General features: G+C 39.0%; 1 protein-coding gene across 1 annotated transcript; it reads right to left on the bottom strand.

The window, feature by feature from the left end:
- Positions 1-8653: 8653 nt before the first annotated feature.
- On the bottom strand, positions 8654-19365 carry LOC131247936 (ubiquinol oxidase 2, mitochondrial-like). Its single transcript, XM_058247908.1, has 4 exons — positions 18934-19365; positions 13163-13291; positions 10924-11412; positions 8654-8923 (listed from the first exon to the last, which is right to left on the bottom strand). The coding sequence occupies exons 1-4, from the start codon at positions 19264-19266 to the stop codon at positions 8864-8866; spliced, it is 1011 nt and encodes a 336-aa protein (XP_058103891.1). The 5' UTR covers positions 19267-19365; the 3' UTR covers positions 8654-8863.
- Positions 19366-20915: the final 1550 nt, after the last annotated feature.

The raw sequence follows: 20915 nt of genomic DNA, 5'->3' as shown, positions 1-20915 counted from the left end.
TGCACCTCAATAGTGGTACATGGTATTTTCAGCCACTAAAAATAAAACAAAATAAATTCGGGATTTGGTTTGATGGATGAGAGAGAAAGAAAGCATAGATTCTATCTACATGCTCTTGGCCCCATATACCATGTCTTGTCAATACCATATCCTTGAATGTAACTTCAAAGGTCTTGTTGAAATCATCGAACAAAAGAACAAAGTCCTCTCCATATTATATTAATCAAGCAACATCGAAAGGGGCAGCAAAACCTATTCTACTCCTATTTAAAAACAAAAAAAATACTCCTCAATCTAGTTTAATTGCTAAATAACATAAAATTCGATTTTTTTAATGCCTCCCATTACGTAAGATTATCATTTTCCAAATCTTCCATCAGCATTATTGAATAATGGGTCAGATTAGCTGCCATTTTCTAAATTATGTCCAATCAACCATTGTACACGTGGCATATATTTAAACCAATCCAGGCCGTCTAGAGAGAGAGGAATGCTCACCTACTCACCTTCTCATCAAAGCACTGGTGCGCACCTTTGCACACGTGTGATCGGCATAGAATCTGAATGGTCCACATGACGTGGAACCTCTTGAAACCTTCATAGCCTAACTTTCAGCCTATTCCAAAAACTCTAGTGGGTCATATCAAAGAGAAATGCAAATCAAGGGAGAAAACTGCTTCCTTTTGATATATATGTATATATATCACCGATTTTGGTCATCCATTGATGAAAACCAATTGGGTGGTCAGGATTTTGGTCATTTCCCCACAGTTTGGATGGTCTGGACTGATTTCCACATGGATGCCAGGTGTCCAGTGGATGACTCACCACCGTCCAAAAAATGTTGATGAATATAAATAGTAGCCTTGTTCTTGAACAAGAAAGGTGGGTCCCACCTTAACCGTGCTTACCTACCATAGCTAAATAAATCTACATCAATTAGTAGTAAACTTGACAAGGATAAGAATCAAAGCCGACCCATCCAAAGTCATGATTAGGCTCATGTCCCACCAACTCTCCAACAAGTAAAAGCAATCCTCGATCCCCACCACCATTTCAAGAGGCCAAGTAGGAACTCAGGGAGATACAATCAGAGCCGTTCATCTATCAAGAAATGGCCACCGGTCCATCCCCGCTAATTCCCTCTCTGATGGTGATCGCTCTGGGACTAGTGATCTGCGGACCGATCTTACTCGACAGTGCGCTGGTTCTACTCCAAGCGCGGGAATGGACATTTTCTTTCTTGATTATCATCCCCGTAATACTGCTCCTGGTAATTCACATCCTTAGTAGATACTTCCCGTCGTTAACAACTTTTTCCGGAGGCGAAAATACAAGCAGTTCGAGCTATGACGGGGACGGTTTCGGCCTCGGTTTCTTACTTCTTTTCGTTCTCTTCTTTCTACTGTATAATGTCATGTAAGATTTCATTAAAACTATGATTATGTACATATGTAGATGATTTGGTACTATGTAGTATTTACCAATGTTGTATTTAATATGGTCTTTTAAATTTATGAAGTCTTCCAGTAATTCTGTAATCAGTAGTTTATTTATTTATTTAAAGATGGCTGATTTATTTTCTTTTTATCTTACGGTGTGAAGTTGAATTATCCTTTAGATGATCGAGGGCTATTTGGTGATCCAATTCATCTGGTTCAATAGATTTTTCTTAGTATGAGAGAAACATCATCTAGATATCACGGTGAGAGGTTTGGATGATGATGATGATGATGATGATGATGAGAGGAATGCAATCTAAATGGTCTATCTAGTCGGCCTTCTGTGGATTGACGGCAACTGAGAAGTGGTGGAGTAATTTTGCCCAATGAATGTGGTCCGTTGGTGATTTTACTTTTATTTCTTGGAAAGTATCGTTAGATGGCCCTCGAAAATCTCTGGATTTGGTGACCTCCCAGTTGGGAACGGTGGGAGAAGATTAGGTGAGACCCCGGATCGACCAAGGTGGGTGGGACCCCTGACTATGGGGCCCACTGTGATGTATGTGACTACATCCACACCATCCATCAGCATTGAAAGATCAATTTAGGGCATGATCCCAAAAAATGAAGTAGTTCCAAATCCCAGATGGACCATAGTACAGGAAACAGTTGTGATTGACCGTTAAAAACTTCTTGTGGGCCATAAAAGCTTTGGATCAAAGTGATATTTGTGTCGTCTCTTCATTTAGGTGTTTGTGACCTTATCAACAGGTTGGATGGCAAATAAACATTCCGGTCGAATCCATGAAGTTTTTAATGGTGGGGATTCAATCATGACTGTTTCCTGTGGTGTGGTCTACCTAAGATTTGAGTCCGCTTCATTTTTGGGATCATGAACTGAAATGAGCTTTCAAAAAGGTTGGACGGTGTGGATTTAAGGCACATACATCACTGTGAACCCCACAGTTAGGGTCCCACCCACCTCGTTGGATCCTGGGCCTCACCTAATCCGCTGCCCGGAACGGTCGAATTCTCATAGATTTGTCATTTGTGCAATCTGTAAAACATCAGATCCACCGGTATCGCAAAAGCAGAAGACCAGACGCACCCTAAGGGTGGGAATGGGCCAGCCTTCCCATCTTGGGCCTGTGTCGTAAACTTGCCTCGAGGACCTGGCCCAGGCTTGAAATCTGGGTTCAATGTTTGGGCTGGGCTTGGTGGGTCCAATGGCTAATGGCCTTGTCCATACACCAAAATACCCACCCTGGCATGAAAGAAAGAACTGTTTAAACGCATCTATTGCCCAAGCCGCTTATATGGTGGGCCTTATCGTTGATGGAGGATTAAAAGAAGTAGAAGATGAAGAAAGAAGAAAAACCACTAGCGTGAGTGTGTTGGGTGTGTGTGCGTGTGTTAAAAAAAAAAAGAAAAAAAAGAAAGAAGAAAAACCAACATGTTGGACTGTTTTAAACATTTGATCATTTGACTCTTTTATTTTAAAAGCTTTTGTGAGTATGAGAAAATAGGATTAAGGTAAGTCAACTTAGCATAGATTAGTAACATATGTGGCACATGTAAGACATTTGAAAAATAAAATAGCACATGTTATAAAAAATTGATGTTTGGATCAGTTATTTAAGATAAGTTGTTTATGCCTTAAATAGCTTATGTTGATTTCTACTTATTAAACTAAAATGATTAAGTAACTTTAAATGAAAGTTATTTATAATTGATCATAAACAAATTTATCTCAAATAAGTTACTTATCTTCTGCTGTAAATTAAAAAAGTAATTTATTTGATGGTATTCAAACTGATCTTAAAAGATGAAAGATGACACATGTGTGGTTTTTGGTAGTGGTACATGTTGCATATGGCATATTGATTAATGCAGTTTGGTGGATGGCCTAGCACTACCTACATGTTGTCAAAGCTCTGTAAACCTCACCTTAAAGTATGTGTTTAATTTATGTTGTCGGTCCATTTTTTCAGCTCATTTTAGGGCACAAAAAATAAAAAAAAAACAAAAGGTAAAAGGATAGATTAGGTGGACTACACCATAGGCAAACACTATTGACTCAAAGTCCACCACTAAAAATTTCCCAAGGTTCATTATAATGTTTATTATTTGACAAGGTCACAAAGATTTAGATAAAGGAAAAATACAAATATTAGCTTCATTCAAAATTTCTATAGCCCTAAAACCCATTTCAATAGTAAACATTTAATCCCCACTATTTCCTACGATGTGATTGACCTATGATATGAATTTGCCTCAATTTTGAGCTCATATTCTAAAATAAGCTTAAAACATATATTTTTTTTATTGTTTTTGCATGGTTAAAACACATACATGATGACGGGCCGAAATATTTTTGACCCCAACTAGCTGGCTAGTGTTGGGCCATTGGCCCCACCAAATGGGGGGATTGACACAGGTCAGGCACTCAAGAATGACAGTCGCATGCCCAAGCCACTTACAAAAATGAAAGCCGCATGTCATGAGGTCTAGGGAAATGTGAAACATTAAGACAGTAAGAATTGATTGGACCATTTTTCATTATCATGCGAAGCACGTTTCAAAATGATTCAGTTGAGTACACCGACACACATGTAGGATGGCCCAATCAAATTTCACCACGTAAAGGCGTCACCAAAAACGGTGATCCCATTCCAGAAGAATGCGTGGCACATACATGTCCAAAGCTATGCCTCTCTTTCCACGTGTATCGTGCATGCCAACTGCAATACTACTTTAACCACCAGACAAGTGAGTATACTCCAATGTGCGTTTTACACAAACATTGAACTTTCTCCACTCATCCACGTGGCATTCTTGCAAGCAACTGGGCCGCTAAATTGTGGAACCGGTTGAGGATGGAGAGTATAGCCCAAAATCACACGCATCAAATGATTTTAACCGTCTGATTCTCCCACTGAATTCAAAATGCTAGTATATATCAACTATCCAATTGATGGGCACCAATCCAATACCTCAGATCATCCAACCAACGCTATTTGAGGTCATACATTATCTATCTTAAAAATTTCGACGGTCTGGATGGGCGAAAGCATATGCCACATTCACCACCAGCGAATTGCCACATTAATTCTCTCTATTAAACGCACATTGGAATCTAACAAATATTCTAATGTCGAAGCAAGAAACGTGATATAGGCATGAGGAGGTTTGCTCGAATACATCCAGCTTATTACGAAACACTACGTCGCGACTCTAGCCGTTGGATTTGGGTAATCTTAGGATGATCCAAACCTTTTATAAGATTTTTCTCACTTTATATGGTGGATTGACAGAAAATAAAATTTTCCATTGGATCATTTCAACCCTATGTTAATTTGGCCTTTTTCTTTGAACATGAACAGTCAATATAGTCTCTATATGTCCAAAGTTTTGAAATAATTAATCCGTTATATTTTTCTGTAATATTCCATCCAAGTGGAGCTCTATCAAATAGACGGATTGGATCATTGAAAAATCTAACGGCTAAATTGCCGGGATATCTAATTACAATGGTTTCTATGTATTCGATCCCACGCGAGTGGTTCCTCAACGGAGGGAAATGAAATGGTAGAGCCCATGGAATCCCTGTCCAGTAGATCCATCTCTTCCACAGCACAGGGTGGTAGGCTCACATAACAATCGGGACCGTCCATCTAATTTTTCGTACTTTGGATGACAAATATTTCAAAATAGAAATCCATCAGATGATCCTACCCATCCAATTAGTGGAATTCAATATGGCCGTAGTAAACAAAAGTAGTTAATGATCAACCTTTAGCGGCGTAAATCGAAGAAAACTAACGGATAGAATTGTCTAACAAATAAAAAGCATCTTTTAAATATAGTCAATCCATGATAGGTATTCCTAGACGGACGGTTCTGATTGATGCATCACTCTACTACGTATGTATTATAGAAAGATCCTCTACCATAGAGTTGGTAGGGTGCCCTTACCCACAACCCCAGCTTATCTACCAAATAAACAGATATAATATCAACCTCCAAAAAGCAAAATATCACCCAATATTTAGAGTCATGGTAGCTGCACCCACATACTCCAACTGCATCGTCATCTCAATACACTGTTCTTAAGTAGCCATATCACATTCTAAGGCCCCCCAAGTCCTCTGAAGAAATGGGCATGGCCTATAGTCATGGTAGCCACACCCACATGCCCCAGCTGCATCATCATTTCAATACATTGTTTTTAAGTAGCCATATGACATTCTAAGGGCCCCCAAGTCCCCTAAAGAAATGGGCATGGCCGCCAATGGCGGCCCATCGCCGTTCGTCCCCTCTCTGATCATCATCCTATTAGTGATCGTGATGTGTGGCCCGAGCATACGAAACAGCACGGTGTTCGTCTCGGAAGTGCAAGAAACGACGGTCTCCTTCGTTTTCATCATCCCCCTCCTGACCATCCTGATAATATATTTTGTTAGTGAGTCGATCATCGTCCCGCTCATTTTGATATTGGTGGTGCATTTTATTAGTAAAATGCTTTTGGGTCCACTTATATTATTAGTGGTAATTCATGCACTTAGTACATATTTTCCGTCAAACGGCACGTCGTATGGAGAGAAGCAGGAGCAACAATACAATGGTAGTTGGTGGAATGGTGGTGAAGGAGAAGGGTTTGGGTGGTGGGGTTGGGGAACTTTCTGGCTTTTGTTGATCTTCTTCACTCTATTAAAGATGTATTCTTGAATGGGTGATACGTGAAAGTGTAACATGCAACCATTTTAAGGGGCTCTTTGGGTAATCGTTGTAAAGAAACGGCGGTTTTTCATGGGAAAGTGCATTTCCGCTGTTTGTTTTCTCAACGGTATTGAATGAAATGTTATATCCTTGCACAAATTTCAATCTAGCTGTGTTTGGATCATGGTTCAAAAACCCTAAAATTGACTTGGTCCGATGTCCAATCAGGTCGGGTGAACTCGTCGAAACAGCTGAATCCCTTGGGACCAACAAGGGGTAGTACAAGAATATTCACCTGTCGTTGAATCGATCTGAGATCTATATTTGAGCTCTACCTTATTGTGTTTTGCAAAACCCTTAACTGACAGGCGAGTAACATGATCGATGAGTATTATCAAGGCTTAGAACGACTCATTATGGTTAGCGAGTTTCTAATAAAAGAAATTAGGCTTTTGAAATATAGTTGGGTCAAGTTGACTTGGCCGAGTTTCGAGTTGAGTCACCGAGTTTTGAAACTACAGTTTGGATATGTATTTCAAAAAAAAAAAAAGCCGATAATCTTATAATAATTATTTCCATGAGTATTATTCAAACATTCACTTCATTTAAAGGGGCGTTTGGATCATTAGTTACTTATGCTAAGCTACTTATGCCTCATGTAACTTATTTCAATTTCTACTTATTAAACTGTAGTGAATATGTAACTTTAAATAAAAAAGTTACTTATAATTGATATATCATAAACCAAACTTACTTATCTTAAATAAGTTACTTACAGTTGTAAGTAGAAAGAGTAACTTATTTGGTGGTATCCAAACGGGTATAAGTGTCTTATTTTGATAGCAAGTAAAAATTTTATATCAGTAAAACATAGGTTACTTAATTTTGTTATACAGGAGAACCTGTTGAAAAGTGCAACAATTGCTTTATAGTAACCATTTTTTTCTTTATTATTCTAACATTTCAAATTGTTGCATCAGTGGAAAACATTTTTCATTTTTCATTGATATTCTGAAACTGGTGATATCCAAACATGCCTAGAGTAAAGGTTACCAGGGGAAAACACGTTTAGCAGAATCCCAGCCAGCTCGCAATGCAATAGTAGCTTGCATTTCAACATTAAGGTCTCAGGTTCAAGCCCAACTTCTTCTGTATTAAAAGAAGAACAATGGAGCATCACCGAAGATTAAACGGGAAAAAAAAGAAAAGGGGGTTCTGGGAGTATGGGCCAATGCATGTGGATTGCAATGGATCAGGTTCAAGTCAACCCAAGCTTGACCCATTTACTAAATGGGCCAAAAATTCTGGGCCATATATTAACTTTTGTTTTGTTTTTTCTTTCATCATACGCCCGCCGTAGTGGGATTTCACCATGTATGGGTACTTGAACGCTTGACTAGGTGTTGAAAGTCTTGTGAGTCTACCACCGGGGCAAGAGTAAGGACCCAACCTAATTAATTACAATATAAAACTGAGACCACTCGAAGTCTGGCATGAAAATCGGGCCCACCCAGCCAATTGCCATCCATCATAGACAGTCGTCCACATCTTTCGAATGTTCTTTGTTCCTTGAGGAGGTTCCAAGATGCAATGTGACACTTCATCTGTGTCGTTTGTTCAGGTGTTATTTGGCCACATATAACTTGCCAAAATGACCCCAGATAGGGTGACATGGTATCTTAGGACACTACTGATTGTGACCCATCCCAATCTCTATCCCAGGTAGACCTATCCACGGTAACTACTCAAAACCATTTATTTGGTGGGGTCCATTGCAATTGCCACCGTGCAAATATTGCATCTATTCTCTGTACATTCAGAAAGCTGCATTTTCCCATGAAGAACAATTTTGGTGCATGGGCCATATAAAGCAGGGCCTACAATATTAACGGTCTGATCAATGACCCATGGCCAAACAAGACCACTAATATTAAAAGAAACTTATACAAAAATAGCTTGATCACCAAAAATACTATGTAAATAAATCTAATCAAGTTCCTTAATCTGATATTTGAGACATCCTCTTCCACTAGTATAATAGAAATTTGAGGAAATCAGTGACCTGTAATAATTAGGATGGGACCCATGGAATGGCTTGTCCTCTCGAATGCGTGGTTGATTTGAGCGTACCACTGATCTCCTTGTTTCGGTGGGGTCCATTGTATACTTGCTCGCAGCGCTTAAAGAGTGTAAATCCAACCATCTAACCTTACAATCGATGGCCCAACAAAAAGAACTCAAACTGGACATTTGATCCAAGGCAATTAATTTCTCCAAAAAAATGGTCCATGCTCCAATGAGTGAAGATGAAGCACTCGCATACATGTTTTCATATATTATTGAAGGAACAAACACATTCCATTTTCTGTACAAGATGACGAATAGCTAGCCCAAAACTTGAATTTGATTTTGATCCCACCGTTCGGACATTTTCAGGAAAAAAGGAGATTTATGGCACATGACTTCTTTCAAATAGGCAGAAACTTAAGAAATGAGAGATTTAGATGAGCATTTTCTATTGTCGAATCTAATTCGAAAAATCCTCCAATTCCTCTCCAACCAAATTTAGAAGAGAACTCCCAACTTAAAGGTTTGATACATTCACATTTACAAATTATAATATAAGAAGCATTAACAGAAGAACATTATACTGGAGCAATTTTTATTTTATAAAATGACTTTTAACGAGAGATAATCGAAACTCAGTGGTACCCAAGCGGAGCGGGAGATTCTTTCAGTTCATGTCCTTGGTAGTGGATATCCTGCAGATTCAACAGGTTATTTCATCAGTAATACGTTTGGAAAGTTCAAACTATCTTTTTGTTCAGGTAAATATGCGATTGGATGCACTAAATTGAATTGCAATAACTAGAGCCTGTTTAGATATGTGCTGAATTCTAATGTTTCAGTGGAAATATCCCAAGAAGTGGAATCCAAATGCCAATGCCTTCAACATGGGCTTGAAAGGAATGCAACTGTAATTTAAGGACTACAATTTCATAATCACGTCCACCGCAACAATTCAATTCAATAGTGCATCCAAACACAATCTAAAGTTTGCAAAGATCCTCGGTGCACATTCACATTTTACCAAGTTGGCTAAGATTATTGATTTAAATATTGGCATCATTGCAGATATCCCATCCATGGGATATAGAGGGTATCTGTATGGAAAGTATTCATGTATCGGCAAATTTATCTTTGTTTGAGGGAAACATTAGGAAATGATGAAAATTTTCAATAAATTAAACTTCGTAATATATTGAAAGAGATCTCATTACACACTTAGAACTCAAAAAATCACCAAAAAACAAGTATCAAAACAAGTTTCTTTTATATATAAACTTAAACTGTGTGCATTGTTTGACAAAAGTGATGTAATTATATTCAAAATGAATTCATATAATTTATAAATCACACTATATAAAGATAAATATCTCATAAAAAATTAAAAAGAAAATGAATTTTTGTAGGGTTTTATGAGATTTTTTTCTTCGAATTTCTGATAGGAGAATGTATTACAATGTATCACCAATGAATATTGTGATGTATCGCATCTATCTCTATCAATGATATGGAAAATTTTATGATGGGTTTTTGGTAAAAAATCTGAATGCATTGATTTACAACAATATTAGTTGTGATATTTTGTGTGATATAAGAGAATTTAATGACTCCCCATGTATCTTGTATTGACCACATGTAATATCAATCTATGTTTAAATCACTGATTAAGATCCCTTTGTACGAATAGATGTCCAACTAGCTGATTGTTTCACAAAAGCTGTTCGAAAACTAAGGTTTCAAAGTTTGCTGCGTAAGTTGGGCATCGTTGATATCTCAGCCCTAACTTGAAGGGGGACTGTTGAAGAATATGAGTAGAATTTTACTATTCCTACATCCCGGTTGCTCTACGATTCTCTCTCTTGTAATTGTTGTATTAGAAATCTCTTCTCAAATCGCCTATAAATGTAATTAATAGTCTATCGAAGAAAAATATAAAAAGAAATTTGAAATTTCCTCTCAAACTTAGTAATCACGGAACGGCAAATATATTAAAGATCCAAGCAGTACATGATATATGTCAGGGTAGATATTTTGGCTAAAAAATCAGGCCAATCCACTCATCAGGTGGGCCAGAGTCTATGAAACAGCCGGACCAATAAAGAAAGTATTTTTTCTTTTATAGCCATTCATTTTGCCCATGTGGGCAAGTGGTTGGACCATCTAAAATTGCATTGAGACTAATCCGAGTTTAAAACATTTATTGAAATTGAGGATGAAAGTGGGGCAGGTTTGTGTGAGACCAAGCTCAGCCTAGAGGCCCACATGACCGCTACAAGGCCCAAGGCTCAAGCCTATGCCTCCAAAAATGGATGGACCTGACCAGACCCGGCCTGAAATTGATAGAACCACTATTTTGCAGGGTGAAATGTTTCTAATCCATCCCTTGATCAGGTGGGCCACAAATGTTCAAATAAATAAATATTTGGATAAATGAAAATCAAGGTCTGCATGCAAGATGTATGTGTTGCATGACTGATAATCGGTACAACATATATGTAGAATACAACACATGTACACATGATGTGGGGCTCGGCCAGGAAAGCACAAGCCAGACCACGCTAAAATCACCTGAGCCCGAGGTCGTCCAAAAATTGATCGGGCCATACATGCCAGTCTGCGTGGGCCGCCCGCCCGGCAGTTAGAAATATGATGCAGTGGAGATAAATAACATAAGAAATGATACAAGGAACATTACCGAAGCGAAGTGGTTAACATCGCGGTGATGTGCTTCATCGGCTCTAATGACCATGACGACATCTCGGAGAGTCGAATCCGGTGGTAGACGCCAGTAATCAATCGCAATAGCCGGTGCTGGAATGTTCTTTATGTTACCCTTGTCCAGCTCCTTAAGGAATTCAGTGTAGGAATGTATCGCCTCCTCTTCCAAGTAGCCCACAACACGGTGGGCCATCTTCGGTGAGATGAGATAACCAACGAAATAAGCATTGAAGAAGATGCCTTGGACGGTGAAGACGAGTGCACGCTCGTACCACTTGGGCTGGGCTACTTCCATGAAGGTCATGAGGTGCATTCGCTCGTTCTCAGCTTCTTCTAAGAGTGTTTTGATCCATCCGCCACTGTGTTCGAATCGCCTCAGAGACTTGCAGTGTAAGAGCATCCCTCCGACCATGCCCGGCACGGCCGCTACAGTTTCCAGCATCATTGCCCGGCATCCATATCTCCTCTGTAACGGATGAGGAAATTTTTATTTGCCAAAATGACATTCTCCAAGGCCATGCCCACGTGATCATTGTACTCACCCTCGTGCCAGGCCCAGTTTATTCAACCCCATCCCCCAAAGTAAAACGTCAACGAGCCCATGATGGGCCAGAAGGGCCCAATCCTGCCATAGCAATTTTATGCTGTCCGAGCCCAAGCCCAACCACTCACTTTTGTGCAAGATCCGGGCTGTTCATTAATCGTGCCCCACCCAAGGTGTTATGTAATGGTAATGGTGTCTGTAACAGCCATCACTGTTACCTTTATGATACAAGTCGTAACAGCTGTTATGGCCCCATAATGGTTGTTACGGTCTCATTTTTATTGGAAAAAAACAAACCCCAAAAAACCTGTATCTATCCTATAATGTTAATTAAAAAGTACGGAAAATCTGTATCTGCCCCGTAACAAACAATTACAAGTTGTTATGGCCTTTATAACATTTATTAGCAATTTTTTTCGCAACGGCTATTTTGACCGTTACAACCCCATAATGTGTAATAGTTGCCATTGTTACCTTTACATAACAGCCTTATGGCACACCATGGCCCTAACACAGATGATATACCATTAAACAGGCAACGGTGGGCTGGGTTCGGTCCAGGCCAATGGGGTCTCTAACATAACGGAGCCCAGTGTAACATTTAGGCCCAATTATGACTGAAGGGGGCCCAGACCCAATAGCTCGAGTGGTCAGCTCTGCCATTGACAGCCCTAAATAAGGTGGTTTGATTCAATCAAAAAGATTGTTGAGAGAAACGTACATTCAGAAGTGGATCCCACATGATGGATAGTCCAGATCAACGATTTCCTATCCCATTGATGGTTTGGATCATCCAAATGAATGCGATTCATGAGAAGCGAATGCAATTAGAAGTGAGGCTCGTCAACGGATAGTCCATATGGATGATCGGACCTTTCCCCTGCAATCAATCGTTACCATCCATTTTCCTGGTGGTATGTTTGCAGTCACTCGACGTATTTCTAACCGTTTTTCATTTTACAAGCCTCGCATGAATATGCACCATATCAGTCCATGCATCCCATGCAGATATGCTTGGTACTTTTTTCCCCTGTTATCATCTGGGCCATGCATTCTACCGGCCACTGATTGAATGGTTAGGGATCGATACTCCATGTGGGCCCACACAATTGACGGTCGAGATCAATGATTGTGTTGTATATTGTTCAAGCGGCCAGATTGGACTGTTTGTTGTGTTGTATATTGTTCAAGTGGCCATTGCTGGGTGCTCCTCCAATTCCTCTTTTTTTTTTCAAAATTTCGAAGGGCTTGCTATATTAACCAATAAAAAATTTTAAATTAGAAAATTTAGAAAATTGCAAAATAAAATATGTTGATTAACGGTTGGTATAAAAAACTCGGAAATTGCACGCTTGGCGTACAGTAACTCAAACTAACCCGTCCAAAGTGTGGGGCTTACTATAGATAGGCCATCATCCTGAAATTGAAACTGATTTAATGATCCTAACCTCTGATTAAAAGGCATTTGTTATTTGAATTCGGACCGTTGATCATCTTTCATCCGAGCTGCTTTTTAAATGTCCACGAGTGGTACAGTTAGGATATTAACGGTGTGATTTTCTGTTTACGGGATATCAAAACATGGGACCCACAATATGGACGGTTTAGTTTAAGTACCTGTTTGTAGTACATACCAACCATCAAACGATGCGGGCCAGGAAATGAAGGGCACCTGAAAGAAAACATCAGTGGGAAATCTGAGCATCTTGACCGTCCAATACGCGATCTTATCCAACAATGTAGCTGGAACATGATGCTTCTTTAGATCTATCGACAGGTTCGCTTTATACGTCTCCCACGGCTATAAAACCACAATAACAGAGTAAAATACAGGGGATTTTTATGAAATACCACCCTTTTTCTATAATTAGATAGAACTTTCGAAATTTAAGTCGAAATGACAAAAATACTCCTTAAGAAGTGGTCACTTCTTTACATATATAGATGGAAATTTAGACCGGTCCATACCATGGTCCACCGTTATGAAAAGGTCCGGATGGGCGGTCTAGATCACTGCCCACTATCTTGGAACAGTATATATTACTATCAACGTACCTTTCGATGGTCTAAATCGTGTCCACGGCTACCACTCATTAGGAGTATTTTCATCATTTTAAACAATAGGCTAACAACCTATACAATTTACTGAAATGCAACGGTCTTTTTAACTCAAAATTTTCAAAACGATGTTCTAATTTTATAGATAGTGAAACTCCTCATGATAAGTTGAATTGTGGAGATTCGGAGCAAGGGCATAGATGGGTGTGTGTGAGACATCCAACCCGTCAAGCAAGTGCACTCATTTTACACATGACTTTTCATAGTTAGATTCAATAGGTATGATGCCACCACGCATTGACATATTCATATAGAGGCAAAGAAATGTACTCATGGAGCACAAAAGAAAATCTCAAGGGTTCAAAATACTCTTTGGAAGATGCGTAGAAAATCAGGAAGGTTAGAATGCTCAGAAACATACGTACGACCAAAACCTAGAGGTGATCAGTCTCTCGATGACATGTGGCAAATGATTATATGTTATAAATATGTTATACGTATGCGAAACACTTAAAGAGTATGTGTAAGTCAATGTAATGTTAAGACGGTGAAATACAGTGACACATGATTGGCTTTAATTAGCTATATATACGTATGCATTGCTAAGCTTTGCAACAAGAGTAAAAACGGCATCTTAAAATAGAAATACTTATACGTGGCAACATTAATTAGCTGGTCCTATGTCAGAATAGAAGCGTATTGAGCTAAAGTCGTTAACTAATCGGAAGGTCAATCCCAAAAGTCAAGGGACCATATACAAGCTCATCACATATCCTAAGTTTATAATAACAATATAGAATGAAGAGCTCCAAAGTCTCGCCAATCAAATCAAATAATTCTTTTCAGGTTAACACAGCTATCACTCTTTAATACCTCATGGATGCCTATCTTAACACAGCTTAGCTTAGTTTAATATCTTTACTTTTGTCAAATACATGTTATAATAAGTTGATCAATTAACATAGCTTAATTTTAATTCTCCACTTTTATTTAACGCATCGTTGCAACAAGTTGGATTTAGTTTAGTTAAATATTAATGATCCCAACATTGGATTCTCAAATCCTTATGTCCTCATTCAGTATTTTCTGGATCATATTCTGTCGACCAAACAATGATCATTTCATGGCCATTTAGGTTCAGAAAGTTGTCTAGTTCATTGTCATCTCACTCGCTTGACCATGTCAGTAATTTTATTATATTTTCTTCTACTTCTATTTGCTTATTGTACTTGATCTACATTTAGATGAAGAAAATGGGCATTCCAACTTTAATTTCTTGTTTACTTTCTTTATAATTATTCGGTCGATGAATGCAATGAAGCTATCATTATTGTGATAAATCACCTTATGATCTCTTTATCATTTAGTGGATTAGTGGTTAGGTTAATTTATATATATCTAGTTCTAATCTGTCTATCTTAGCGCCTAGGGATATAAGGCGTCCAATTGAATTAAATTCAAACATGTTTTTAACATGCCTGGCATATACATACTCATACATGCATAACTAAAATCAGGCCATTTCACTTTATGTATAGCTGCATGTTTGAATTGAATACCAACGCACCCTATCGGATGATCAGATGAACAAAAAAATAAGGCCGAGCCAAATATTCCACCATCCAAAAACCTCCAAATTCATGTGTGGCCCATCATGATTTGATACTTGATTTTTGGTTCATAAGATTATCATGATGGCTATACCTGCGAAGGACTTGGATGTCATACACACGCAAGTGAGCCCCCGACCCCTTACTCCCTTGACTTTTAGAAAATAATATATCCGGGCCCTACAATCTATAGAGCAAGTTTCACTGCATGATAAAATCAGAATTTTGTAGTAAAAATAAATGAAGTAAATTTCCATAATTTCATACTTTAGGAAGATTATGATTTAAAAAAAGTCAGGACACTATTTAATAGATTAAAGATTCTTAAGGAATTTTAGGTAAATATCCCTGCCAAGGCAATGGCCTGGAACTTTGGCATGTGTGTCACTTTGATTTCTACTTTCCTTTGCATGATGTTGAATATAGTGTGTTAATAGAGAAAAATAAAAAATTAATTCCATTAATATGAATGAAAAATAAATTTTTTAGATCGTTCTTTTCTTTTCTTTTTTTCTTTTAAATTTTTTTTTTTTTTTTTTTTTTTACAAATGGGCATTTTAAACTATTAAACAATAATCACTTCAAATCTTTTGTCATAATTTTTGCTATAAATGAGATTAGTTTTTATTTTGTGAAATTCACAGTTTTCTTTAGGGTGTAAATCATAAAAACCATTAAATAAAAGAATATAATTTTCTTCATAAATTACACCTATCCAAACAAGCACAAATCACACACGGAAGAAACATACAAAAGTCTATCAATATCTTCTCTAAAGTACCACTGGAATGTTGTGAACAAAAGGCCAATTTGAACGAGAACCAAACTAAAGATGAGGTAGGCTCTGCCTTGGATGATCCATATCCCACGAGTGTGAGGCCATCTAACTACCACCACAAGTACCGACATGGCACGTGTCACCTACTCCATCATTGAGTGACGTTGCCAATAATTTGGACTGGCCCATTTATCACGTGTGTGGAAGATAGAGACCAATCAACAACATAGAAGTATTTTTAGCTGTCCAATAATTCGACCAACATTGTGTAGAAGGGAGCGGATTAGGTGTTAGCACCTTAAGTGGTTTTACCCTTTACCATGTGGGGTGCACCTTAAATTTTTTTTTTTTTTTAATTTCTTTTTACATCCACACTGCCCATACGTTTTTCTGGCTCATTTTATTTTGTGATACCAAAAATTAAGAAGATTCAAATCTCATATGGACCACACTATTGAAAGCAGTGGTTAATTACCATTACAATCTTTTTGTGGGATAAAAAAGTTTTGGATCAAGCTGATATTTATATTTTCCCTTCATCTAGGTCTGGGTGACGTTATCAACGGGTTGGATGGAAGAGAAACATTACGGTGGGAATTATTGTGGGCCTAGGATGTTTTTAATGGTGAATGTTCAATCATCACTGTTTCCTGCGGTGTGGTCCACCTGAGATTTGGATCTACTTAATTTTTGGAACTACAATTTAAAATGGGCTGGAAAAACGGATAGACAGCCTCGATATAAAACACATCATTAAGGTGAGCCCCACGGTAAGGGTAACACCTTATCCACTCCCGCAAACACGTGACAATTGGGATATGTCACATGTGCGTTGCGCTCGTTACTACTACTACTACTAATAATAACAGGAGATTTTGACATATTTTTTAGCCATGCAAGAAATATTTCTTTTCTTTATTATTTTTATATATTACTCTTTCATTTTTCATATACAGTAAAAAAAATCATCCGTTAATCAAATTATAAAAGAATTTTTTATAATCAACGGTTAAAAATTAATATTTTTATCTCCACGCTTTATGAAAAAGAGAATAATATATTTTTACCCTTAAACTAAAATACTAGTCAAGTGCTGTGCCTGTAATTCATGGGAAAGGACTTTCGCACGCATGAGAAAGTCTAAAAGATCAGGATTGCCGCAAAGGTGGGCACAAGCAAGCAAGATCGGAACCACTCATAGCGGGGTTCCCATCACTGTTATATGATCTCTCGACCGTTAGATGGTCCTCAACTGTTCTTATGTGTGAGTTGGCACATGCGTGCAGGATCGAAACCGCACGTAACTTTTTCTCTACAACGATGTCGTGGACAAATGGCATGTTGGTTGGTGATAACGTTTGGCTCTAATGAGGGGGGTGGTGTAATTCTCTTTTGACCATTCATTTACTAGTCATCAATTGGACGATCGGGATCGCTAGATCAGTGTGATTTTAGAGATATGCTCCATCTATGATGTTCCTCACAATTCGGATCGTATGATGAGTCACCACCATGTTAAAAGTGGTGCTAAAGCGTACTGAGTAAACTCGTGCGCCCCAACTGTGATGTATGTGTCTTATCCATGCCCGTCCATCATTTTTCCAGCTAATTTCAGGGCATTAGCCCAAAATTGAAGCATATCCAAAGCTCAACTGGACCACACCATAGGAAAAAAAGGGGATAACGAGGTCCACTGCTTAAACCTTCTTATGTCCCACAGCGATGTTTATTTATCATCCAACCTGGTCATAAGATCACACGGACATGGATGAAGGGAAAACACAAATATCATGTTTATTTATCATCCAACCTGGACATAAGATCACAGGGACATGGATGAAGGGAAAACACAAATATCAGCTTGATCCAAAACTTCTGTGACCCTAATGAAGTTTTCAACGGCTGACATTTAAATCCCACTATTTCCTGTCGTGTGGTCCAATTGAGCTTTTGATATGCTTCAAATTTTTGGGCTCATGCCATAAAATGATATAGAAAAACGGATGGACTGTGTGGATAAGGCACATACATCATGGTGGGGCCCATGGTTTACTCAGCAGGCTACCGCTCTCCTATACTGCACTCTACAAGGGAGTGTATCCATTAAAATAATTTTTTTAAAAAACCATTAAAATAATTTAAGGAAATAAAAAATGAGGGTAAATGATACGGTAGTTTTCCTCTTTCACCTCTCACATATAATGTCATGTGATAGATCGGGACCCTAAACCGGATGCGGATTGGATGGTGACCCCAACTAGTTGGTGGTGTTAGGAGCTGTGGGCTCCACCTTCATTAATGTGTTTTATATCCAGGCCGTCCATACGTTTTGAAAGCTTATTTTAAGGCATGGCATAAAAATAAAGAATATATGAATCTCAAATGGACCACACCACAGGAAACAGCGGGGATAATGACACCCACCGTTGAAACCTTCCTAAGGACTGCCATCCACCCTGTTGATAAAGTCACACGCACCTGGATGAAGGGAAAGCACAAATATCAACTCAATCCATAACTTTTGTGGCCCCCACGAAGTTCTCAATGGTGGTCCTTCAATCACCACTGTTTCCTGTGGTGTGGTCAACTTGACCTTTTGATCTGCTTCATTTTTGGGATCATCCCCTTAAATGAGCTCGCAAAACGGATGGACGGTGTGTATCAAACACACACATCACGGTGGGCTCCACATATCCCAACACCACCTAGCTGGGTATTGTTGGGGTCACGACCCGTACCACTTCATGGATGAAGCAGTGGTTTAACTGTCACTCAAAATGGAACCTCCCACGTTTTTTATTGCAACCCTCGGAATGGACGGCACAAACGTGGGGAAGATGAGAGAAGAATGGCCAGGATGGTCCTAATAGGGCGAGTTTTAAGCCATTTTCCATCCATGGCAGGTCACAGTAGGCTGACGGTCCTGATCCACCATCCACCTTCCACGTGTACGGTAGAAATGGCTCTATCATATCATTTCCCAGAAGGACCACATACCCTAAAGCTCCTCCAATTCCACTCCGCACCGTCCTCCTTTGCCATCTTAGCAGGAGCCACCTTCCAATTGCTCACAATCTCCTTCTCCTCCTTACGCCCACCGGTTGAATCGGTCACCGATTTCCCCTCTCCCTTCACCGCACCAGAAGTCAAGGTGCGGGCCCACACGACGCCGGTCATTGACGGTACCACCGATCCGCTGGGGTCGAAAAAACCGGCATTCCCGATAAGCAGCCCTTCCGCCGGTTGGTTGGCGAATGCGCGGACGGTGGCGGTGGAGTAGAGGCGAGAACCGAGCTGCCTCAGACCCGAGGCCGCTAATTTCGAGTTCATGTCTCGCGAGAAATTGGAACGAAAACTACGAGATTTCAAAGATATTAGAAATTTGACGTTTTTCTGCAGTTTTCTTGCTCTCTCTCTCTCTCTCGCATGAAACGGTTTGGTGCGGGTTTATATGGGTCAGAGGTTTGGTAGAATACATTCCTATGTATGGTAATATGATACGTCGTTATTTTATACATTGAAATTTACTTTTTAATCATCCAAACCGTTTGTGTGATAGGGATCCCCTTGGATGGTGAAAAAAATAGAAATTATTTCGATTGAATGTTTGAAAAGTTTTATTAAACAAAGTTCATTTTGACCGTTCGTTCTCAAAAGAAAAGAGCCAATTTTCAAATGGTCAAAATGATCCAATTTAACATTTTATTTGATTTTTTTATCCATCATACAAGTTGGGATTCATTGAATGAACCGTTTAGATCATTGGAATACGGTCTAGATTCAAGAGGTAATGTCCTACGTATCATATCACAATACATCGGGATGTATTCAAGCTAACCTCCATATGCTGCTACTTCTACTTAAGCCGTACACATGAGATTCCACGTGGCCTCTCATGGGTTCGGTTCTCCATGCTTTTTCTCCACGAAAACGCTTGCCTAACTTCCATAGAGAGACGGGGTGCCTGAATTTCGCAGACTTGGATAGAATGACTTCATTTAGATGAGATCCAATCCGTCCATCAGGTGTACCACCATTCTTTTGCGCAGGATATTAAAAAATTATACTAACGATCAGATAGTTTACAACATGGGAAACAATCTAGATGAGAATTTCCACCACTAAAATCATAGAAATTGTGTTCGGGGTCCATCATAGAGTGTATATTCCATCCAATCCGCTCATCTGATGAGAAACATAAGGATTAATGAATCCGAAAAAATCATTGCATTAGAAGATTCATATGTACCACACTACGTGAATTTAGAGGTTTTAGGCATAATTCTATACCGGTTGCATGTATTGTGGCATACATAAGTCTTGTATTGGAGTAAATGTTAGGATCCATGGTGAAAATATAGTGGCACACGTGGTGGACGGCGTTGATCTGATCCTAGTTTGTCCCACATAGAGCTCAGTTACCACACATCAGGCTGTGCGCTTGCTTACGCGAGTCAGGTCAGCGCAGTCCTTTTCTCTAGATCTGGTTATATACCATCATCGGCCGAAAGTCCGTGTACTCCGTTCGGGTTTTTAGATTCTAGGTTTGGCTGGGACAAGTGGGGTCAAGGTTAGTTGATCCTGACCGTTGAACTGGTGGGCCACATCATGGAATGGATTTCAGATATTTAAGAATCATGTATTTAAAATTCACGGTTTTACTATATTTTGATGGAAGGGATTAGGCCACCAGTGGTGTTGACGTCACCAATTCTATGGACCTCGCCATGCCGTATGTGTTATAACCACACCATCCCTTCATTTGGTGAGATAATTTTAGGGCATACTCGTAAAAATGAGGCAGATCTAAAGCTCAAGTTGACAGAGTGGACAATGATCTCACTATAAAAATTTTCGTAAGGCCTACCATGACGTGTACTTATCATCCAACCCGTTTATAAGGTCATCAAGAACTGGGTGATGGGAAAACACAAATACCAACTTATTCTAAACTTCCGTGGCCTGAGAACGTTTTCAAT

The sequence above is a fragment of the Magnolia sinica genome, chromosome 6, assembly GCF_029962835.1.
Source record: "Magnolia sinica isolate HGM2019 chromosome 6, MsV1, whole genome shotgun sequence".
Taxonomy (NCBI): domain Eukaryota; kingdom Viridiplantae; phylum Streptophyta; class Magnoliopsida; order Magnoliales; family Magnoliaceae; genus Magnolia; species Magnolia sinica.
This window is presented reverse-complemented; position numbering and strand designations above follow the sequence as displayed.

Excerpts from the sequence above, each read along its gene's own strand:
- LOC131247936 (XM_058247908.1), bottom strand. The coding sequence starts at position 19,266 with ATGAACTCGAAATTAGCGGCCTCGGGTCTGAGGCAGCTCGGTTCTCGC. Across the intron at positions 11,413-13,162 it reads CCACTGATGTTTTCTTTCAG|AGGAGATATGGATGCCGGGC; the intron begins GTGCCCTTCATT and ends CATCCGTTACAG. Across the intron at positions 8,924-10,923 it reads ATGTTAACCACTTCGCTTCG|GATATCCACTACCAAGGACA; the intron begins GTAATGTTCCTT and ends TTGAATCTGCAG.